General features: G+C 38.9%; 1 protein-coding gene across 1 annotated transcript; it reads right to left on the minus strand.

The window, feature by feature from the left end:
- Positions 1 to 399: 399 nt before the first annotated feature.
- Positions 400 to 1,601, minus strand: LOC122906973 (proliferation-associated protein 2G4-like). The gene is given in 2 exon segments (XM_044249498.1): positions 400 to 1,190; positions 1,193 to 1,601. Coding segments are annotated over 2 exon segments (1,176 nt in total). The 3' UTR covers positions 400 to 423.
- Positions 1,602 to 9,096: the final 7,495 nt, after the last annotated feature.

Consider the following 9,096-nt stretch of genomic DNA (forward strand, 5'->3'; position numbering starts at 1 on the left):
TTGCTTTTTAATTTTAGCCGTGTATAATCCTAGCCAAGCTGGCTATGTTCTACTTTATTTCCCTTGGTATATGCTTCTACCATGGTATACTTCAATACATTTTAAAGTCAGCCTGTGCAGGGGCGCCTGTTGGGCTCATTTGGAAGAGCATGTGACAATTTTTTTTTTGACTCATGATTTTATTATTCAATTTCTATTTTCTATTTAAAGTAGTCTTCAGTGGTTGGGAAGCCTGGCCTCCCAAGACCAGAGTCAGTTGGAGCTGGTTGTTGTTGGAAGGGTTGGGGTGGGGACAGGAATGGGGGCAGGGAGACCCTGCTCTGTTGGTGGTCCTGGGTGAAGACTAACTGCACTTCACAGAGCCTGGGGTGTGGTGGGAGGGGGGTGAGGCAGGAGCAGCAAGCTGGGGAGATGGGATCCACCTCACTCCCCAGCTTCATTCTCTTCTAATGTTTCCCCACTGGTGGCATTCTCTGCAGTCTTGGAGGCCTTCTTTTTTTTCTTTTTCTGGGTTTTCCGACTTGCAGAACTCTGGAGGAGGGCCTTTAGCTCTGCATCTTGGACCTCCATCTCAGACTTGTAGAGGTCAGGTTCAAAGGGACCACTGGTTATCCGCATGGGGCCACTGGGCATGAGCAGGACTGTAAATTTAAACTGGGCAACAAATTCACCCTCCTCATAGAGAACATTAAATGGCTGCAGCAGTTCATGTTTGGCGCACTCCACCACACCCATGCGGGCCTTCTTCTCATCTTCAAATGCTCTTAAAGTAAATGGCATGGCATCAAAACACCTTTCAACCTCACTGAAGAAGGCACCTGAAGTTTTCATTTTCAGGCCATACTGTTTAGAAGGGTCTCGTTTGTAAATGGTGGTTCTCTGTCCCACATCCTTGGCCTTGCCCTCTCCTGAGCTGACAAGAACATCCACGGCATATACTTCATGTACCTCAAATTCAGCTTTTTCATGGTCCTTCTGCTGGTCTGTGGGATTCTGGATAATTGTTTTCTCTCCATCGATGACATGCTGCTTCAACTGATGAGACAACATACCTTCTATTGGTGTGCAATTAAACGAGTGGACAACCTTGTTCCAGGTTTCTGTCTCTTGTGTGTTCTGGTTTCCAGGTTTGACCAGGCACAGGGCAGCTTCAGCACAAAGGTGAGCTGCCTTAATGACATCTGTTTTCCGCCTGTTACTTGGGTCCCCTGAGCTACGTCAACCACAAAAGTGTGAGCCACATTAGCGATGAAGCCATCCACATGGACCCCATGGTCAATTTTTACCAAGTCACCTTCCTTGAGAATATAGTCCTGGTCGCTCTTCAAAGGGGAGAAGTGACATACACAGTTATTTACTGAAATGCTGGTGGGAAAGGCAATAGCTTTTTTCATTTCTTTTTCTTTCTTGAAAATGTTCCCTGTCTCTTCCATAATCATGGCGTCACCTTCCTCACACAGGCTCGGCACCGACACACCTGAGCAGGATGCTTCCACCAAAGACCGAAGTACCCGGTTGGCGATGTCGCCCCCCATCTTCTACTGGGTCCCGACCAGGTCCTCAGCAATAGTTTGCTCCTGCTGCTGGGCCTCGCCCGACATCTTCCCACCACCACCACCGCCGCCGCAACCTCCTTCCCCCTGAGCCGCGCCTCTGCCTCCCTTCCAGCCGCAGGCTGGCCCCTTCCATCCGCCAGGAGAGCGCGAGCAAAAGCGCGAGCTAGCAGGGGAGCAGGCGGGCGGGCCGAGCATGGGACTCTTGATATCGGGTTCGTTTGAGCTCCACACCGGGTGCAGAGATCACTTAAAAATAAGTGACTCTTAATCTCACGAAACAAACTGTGGGTTGCTGGGGGGAGGGGGTTTGGGAGAAGGGGGGTAGGGTTATGGACATTGGGGAGGGTATGTGCTTTTGGGTAAAATGGAAGGGGAGATGAACCATGAGAGACTATGGACTCTGAAAAACAATCTGAGGGGTTTGAAGTGTCAGGGGGGTGGGAGGTTGGGGTACCAGGTGGTGGGTATTATAGAGGGCACAGCTTGCATGGAGCACTGGGTGTGGTGAAAAAATAATGAATACTGTTTTTCTGAAAATAAATAAATTGGAAAAAAAAAGAAAATAAATAAATAAACAAATTAAAAAAAGAAAAAACCTCAATCTGCACAAATAGATATTTTATGAAAAACAAGCCTCAGAATTATGTCCCAGTCACAGTTCCTTCAGAGTTGACTACTGTTGGTTTTTGGTATATCCCTCTAGACATATTTTGTGCATATAATAAACTCGTGTGTATCCGTACAGACAGATGCTTTAAAATACATACTGTTCTTGGGATGCCTTCATGACTTAGTCTCTTGATGTCTGACTCTTGATTTCAGCTCAGGTCTCAATCTCAGACAAAGTGAGTGCATACCTGAGTTCAAGCCCCTTGGATTAAAAATACTAATAAATATGGGGCGCCTCAGTGGGTTAAAGCCTCTGCCTTCAGCTTGGGTCATGGTCTCAGGGTCCTGGGATCAAGCCCCATATCGGGCTTTCTGCTCAGCAGGGAGCCTGCTTCCCTTCTCTCTCTGCCTGCTTGTGATCTCTCTCTTTCAAAATAAATAAATAAAATCCTTTAAAAAATACTAATAACTAAACACACATATACTCTTCTGTACCTTGATTTACATTAGCTCAAAATTTGTTTTAATTTGGTCTTCTTTTTGAAATTCAGTTTTTAATTTGGTTGCTGATATCACTAAGGTAATTGTATTACCTTAAAAAGTGTTTATCTCTTGAAGAACATGTATTACCACATACGGTTTTCTCAGCTGGTTACAATTATAGAAAAAAGGATTATCTGACTTTTTTTTTAAACTATAAATCATGACCTTGTTGTTTTTGCTTTTTTAAAGGGATAGCTAAACATAATAAAAATTTAATCATCTCAATAACTTTTTTACTAGGTTCCTGTGATCTGGCAAATACAGTACAACCATGGAAGAATATCTATTTAGTTCATTTTAAATTTTGCTAAACACTTTGGTTATTAGGGAATATTATAGTACAAATTGCACGGATTTAATAATTATTTAACAAATCTGCTTGCTCGTCAGAAATGTCTTGGTGGGGGTGCCTGGGTGGCTCAGTTGGTTGGGTGTCTGCCTTCAGCTCAGCTCATTATCTCAGGGTCCTGGGGTCAGGACCTGTGTCTGGTTCCCTGCTTAGCAGGGAGCCTGCCTGTGCCTGCTGCTCTGCCTACTTGTGCTCTCTATTTTTTTTCTAAGATAAAATCTTAAAAAAAAAAAAAAGGAATGTCTTGGTGCATTTTACGGTGTTCCTCAATTCTGCAGATTGTACCTTTACCATATTCGTGTTTGCAGTGGGCACACTTAGAATAGCTTTCATTTTGAGAAGTGCTTCTCAAAAGATTTCATTTTGAGAAGTGTTGAGTGTATTCATTTTATTCTAAAAAGGGGAAAGGGAAAGGTGGTCTTTTCCTGTTCAATTAGAATATAATATTAGGGCACCTGGGTGGCTTAGTCAGTCGGTTGAGCCTCTGCCTTTGGCTCAGATCATGATCTCAGCGTCCTGGGATTGACCCTGCACCGGGGTCCTTACTCAGTAGGGAGTCTGCTCTTCCCTCTCCCAGAATATAATATTGATCTGGAGGGGCAAAAAGGTAAACTATTTTCAGTAATTTAAGTGTATCGCCCTAGAGGCTTTAATTTTTTTTTAAAGATTTTATTTATTTATTTGTCAGAGAGAGAGGGGGAGAGAGCGAGCACAGGCAGACAGAGAGGCAGGCAGAGGCAGAAGCAGGCTCCCCGCCGAGCAAGGAGCCCGATGTGAGACTCAATCCCAGGACGCTGGTATCATGACCTGAGCCGAAGGCAGCTGCTTAACCAACTGAGCCACCCAGGCGTCCCTGTTAAAACTGCCTTCCATTTGGCTGTGAAGCAGAATGGGCAGAAGAGTAGAACTGCCAATGTTAATCATTATAATAACTACCATTTGAGTGACTACTCTGGCTGTCACTTTGCTAGGAGCTTTAAGCCTTCATTCAGCTGTTAATTATGACAGTAATCCCATGAGGTCACCACTTTGCATTTAAGAAACTGGAGTTCAGAAAGTTTCAGAGATAATATATACAATTTGGATAAGGGTAAGTGGTTACCTATGGTTGGAAATCATACTTATATGATCTAAAAGCCATTAGTCTTTACTAAGTTGTTTCTCTGAAAAGATGAAGTTCTGATAGAACCATAATTTTTTCCTTTTTGGTGAAGAGCATTTCATAGATCATTTTTGTTTAAACCATATAGTTGACAAAAGAAGTAGGTTTCACATGTAAAAGGTCATAGTCTTATTCTAGGACTCATAATAAGATGATTTTTCAAAAGAAACTCAGTAGGATTGTTTTGTTATAATGCAGTTGAATGATTTTACAGAAATCATGGTTTTAATTCTAAAACATGAGAAGAGCTGATTGCTGACTTATAAGTGAGATCATACAGTATTTGTCTTGTCTGACTTAATTCACTTAGCATATACCCTCTGGGTTCATCCATGGTGTTGCAAATGGCAAGATTCCATTTTTATGGCTGAATAGTATTCATGTGTGTGTGCATGTACACACATTTTCTTTATGCATCATTCTTCAGTGAATACTTAGATTATTTCCATACCTTGGCTATCATAAACAATACTGCAGTGAAGATGGGTGCATATATATTTTTGAATTAGTATTTTTATTTTCTTCAGATAAATACCCAGAGGTAGAATTGCTGGATCATACAGTATTTCTAAGTTTAATTTTTTGAGAAGCCTCCATATTGTTTTCCACTGTGGCTGCACCAATTTACATTGCCACCAACAGTGCACAGGGGTTCCCTTTTCTCCACATTCCTGCCAATACTTGTTATTTCTTATTTTCTTGATACTAGCCACTCCAGCAGGTGTAAAGTAATATCTCTTTGTGGTTTTTATTTGCATTTCCCCAATGATTAGTGATGTTGAGCATCTTTTCATGTGTCTGTGGCCATCTATATGTCATCTTTGGAAAAATTTCTATTCAGATCTTCTGCCTATTTTTAAATTGGATTGTTTGGGGCTTTTTGCTATTGAGTTGTTAAGAGTTCTTTGTATAATTTTAGATATTAACTGCTTATCAGATACATGATTTACAAATATTTTCTCCTATTCCATCAGTTATGTTTTCATTTTGTTGGTGGTTTCTTTTGCTGTACAGAAACTTGTTAGTTTGATATAATCCCACTTGTTTATTTTTGCTTTTGTTACCATTACTTTTGGTGTCAGATCCAAAAAATCATCACCAAGACAAATGTCAGGGAGCTTATCACCTATGTTTTCTTTAAGAGTGGTAGAATTTCAGATCTTACGTTCCGGTCTTTAATTCATTTTGAGTTAATTTTTGTGTATGCTGTAAGACAGAGGTTCATTTGCATTCTTTCACATTTGGCTATCTATAGTTTTTCAAACAGCATTTATTGAAGAGACTGTCTTTTCCCCATTACGTATATACTTGGATTCATTGTTGTAAAGTAATTGACCATATAGGTGTGGGTTTTTTCTGGGTGCCATATTTTGTTGCATTCATTGACTGGTCTCTTTTTATGCCAGTACCATACTGTTATGATTACTATAGCCTTGTAATATAGCTTAAAATCAGGAAGTATGGTGCGTCCAGCTTTTCCTTTCTTTCTCAAGATTGCTCTGGCTATTCAGAATTTTTTGTGGTTACAAATTTTAGGAAAATTTGTTCCATTTCTGTGAAAAAAATAGGCACTAGAATTTCAATAGGGATTACATTGAATCTGTATGTTGGTTTGAGTCGTATGGTTATTTTCACAATATTCTTCTAGTCTAAAGCATTGAGTATTTTTTCATTTATTTGTGTGTTTCATCAATTTCTATAGTTTTATCTGGGCTTTCATTATCTTGGTTGAATTTATTCCTAGGTATTTTATTTTTTCTGATACTGTTATAAATGGGATTGTTTTCTTAATGTCTCCATGATAGTTCATTATTAATATATACAGATTTTTGTGTATGAATTTATATCCTGTCATTTTACCAATTTTGCTTATTCTAACAGTTTTCTGGTGGAGTCTTTAAGGTTCTATATATAAAATACCATGTCATCTGCATTTAGTGATAGTTTTACTTCTTCACTTCCAATTTAGGTGTCTTTTTTTTTCTCTTCCCTAATTGCTCTCGCCAGGACTTCAATACTCTGTTGGTTTAAAGTGTCAAGAATGGGCATCTTTGTTTTGTTCCTGATTTTAGAGGAAAAAGCTTTCAGCTTTTCATTGTTGAATGTGATGTTAGCAATGGACTTGTCCTGTCTGGCCTTTATTATGTGGAGGGTACATTCTTTCTGTATTGTCTTTGTTGAGAGTTTTTATCATAAATGGATATTGAACTTTGTCACATGGGATTTCTGTCACATGATCATCTCTGTTGAGATGATCAGGTGATCTTTACCTTTCATTCTGTTTATATGGTTTATCACATCGATTGGTTTGTGGAGTTGAACCATCCTGACATACCTGAAATGAATCCCATTTGATCATGATCTATAATTTTTTAACATGCCATTTAATTAGGTTTGCTAATGTTTTGCTGAGGATTTTTGCATTCATGTTTATTGGAGTGTTGTCCTCTAATTTTTTCTTGTGGTGTCCTTGTCTGGTTTTGGTATCAGGGTAATACCAGCCTCATAAAATGAGTTTGGAATTGTTCTGTCCTCTTCTATTTTTTGGAAGAGTTGAGGAGATTGGTATTAATTTTTCTTCAAACGTTCAGTAGAATTTACCAGTGATACCATATTGTCCTGGACTTTTGTTTTTTGGGGAAGATAATAATTGCTTCTTCGCAGAGATTGGCACCCAAAAAGTACAGTTACCTTCATTTTGGTAATGAGCTATCAGTAAAAGGACTCTGATTTTATTTTATCAAATCTTTTTTGTAATGATGGTTACTTAGTGAGATGTTTACCTGCATGGTTTGTGTATTTATTTTGTACGATGCTTTCGGACAAGGAATTGTACACACACACCCCCGGACACACACACATCTCCACAGTTTAGGTGCAAGCATAAGAAAATGGGTTACTATGAAGAAGAGTAACATTGTCATAGCTTAAATGTTCTTCTTAGTGATTCTTAAAGTGCTAGGTTTTCTTTTTCTTTTTTAAAAAAAGTTTTATTTGCAGAATAACTATTATTATTAAAATACTTAAATGGTAGAATAGTAGATAGTAGAAAATAGAAAATTTGGAAAACAGGCAAGCAAGAGTAAGAAAAATATGTATTCCCCTTCTACCAGGTATATACCTGTTTGTTCTTGTCCCCATTGATAATTGTTGGAGAGTTTTCCTAATCTATAGTGAAACTTACAGTGGCTTAATAATCATTTTTCATACTCTCCAAGGACGTCCCCTAATTACCCACGTGTTTCTTAATCTTTCCCCACTGTTTCCTTGAAATTGCCTCAGCCTATATAGTAAAGGTTTCATTTAAAGTTAGAGAGATACTTTCCTTCATTTTCAGCACTATCATACCCATACCTTTTGTAGCCATATGGGTGACAGCTGTTGAAATGAAGAGCAGACAGACCAAAGTTGAGGAAACAACTCGTTTTGCAGAACACATTCAGTTTCGCGTGGCTCTATAGAGTAGTAGTAGTCATTAGCTGAATAGCATTTGCAGTGCGTGTGCAGTTGACTTAGCCCATGTACAACTCCCCTGGCCCTGCTTGCTCTCCTTGCTGGTACCACAGCACAGCATGCCAACAATAGTTAATTGTGTGCTGTGGGGTTTTTTCCTTTTTATATAAATATCTATGTTTTCAGTAAGGAAAACATTTTAGAAAACATAAGAGAAACAAACCTGTCCTTTGCAGAGTGGTATTAATAATTAATAAGATATATGTGTATTAAAATTACAGTTGAACATCTAGTTTCTGGTGGAAGGATACTTGAGGATCCTTTTCTTTCACTGACCGGAAGCTTATTTATCACTCTATGGTATAGTGACATTGGGCTACTTCAGAAGCATTTCTTAAAACTTTGTGCCCCGCTGCTGGCATATGTGTACGAGGAAAATAGAAAACAGCTGTGTAGACCCTGGCTGCTGCTAGGCATATATGTGCAGGTACAAGTATGTGAAAAGAGAGATCTGGCCATTTCTGAAGCTGGTTGCCTGTTCAAGCTCTGCTAGTGGATTCCACAAGCTGCTCTTGTTAGTATTTGTCATCAGCAGATGGCAGTTTATTGACTGGGATAATCACGGGCTGAGTTCTTGAGTTCTCTAATGGATCACTTACGTAGGCATACCCGATGGGAAATGGTCCTAATATATCCAAGTAATGATTTACTCTTGCTTCTAGGATAGCCATGCAGCTTTTACAAGCTAATTAAGAATATGTAGTTGTACCAAGGTGTGTTTTTGTTTGTATTTTAAAGGGTGGCATCAGATGCTGCTCTTCTCCCCCTAGAACTGAATTGAAAGACGTTAACTACAATTCCAAAATGGAATTATGTTGGGAAAGGTGAAGACATTCTTTTAGTAATAGAAAATAGGAGTTAGGTTTTAAAGGGAGACTTCCACAGCATTCTGTTTAACAAACGTGTTTCAATTCATATTATTAATCCTGAATTACGGATTGTTAGGTGAGCCATGAATTGTTGAAGTTATTAAGTAATAAGAGATGAACAGAAGGAAAAGTTAGTATTTTGACGTCAGTTTCCTAAGTAAAAGTGCTAATATATGACAGCATAATTGTTTCCTAAGGCAACTAAATGGAAGTATATTTTCTAGTGAGTATTTACCCAAAGTGTTAAAAAACATTAATTTGAAAAGATATGTAGACCCCTTTGTTTATTACAACATTATTTACAATGGCCAAATTATGGAAGCAGCTCAAATGTCCATCAAAAGATGAATGGATAAAGAAGATGTGGTATATATGTGTGTATGTACACAAACACACACAGAAATATTACTTGACCAAGAAAAAGAACAAAATCTTGTAAAATTCAACAACATGGATGAATCTAGAGGGTATAATGCTAAGTAGAATATGTCTATC

Source organism: Neovison vison, chromosome 5, assembly GCF_020171115.1.
Source record: "Neovison vison isolate M4711 chromosome 5, ASM_NN_V1, whole genome shotgun sequence".
Taxonomy (NCBI): Eukaryota; Metazoa; Chordata; class Mammalia; order Carnivora; family Mustelidae; genus Neogale; species Neogale vison.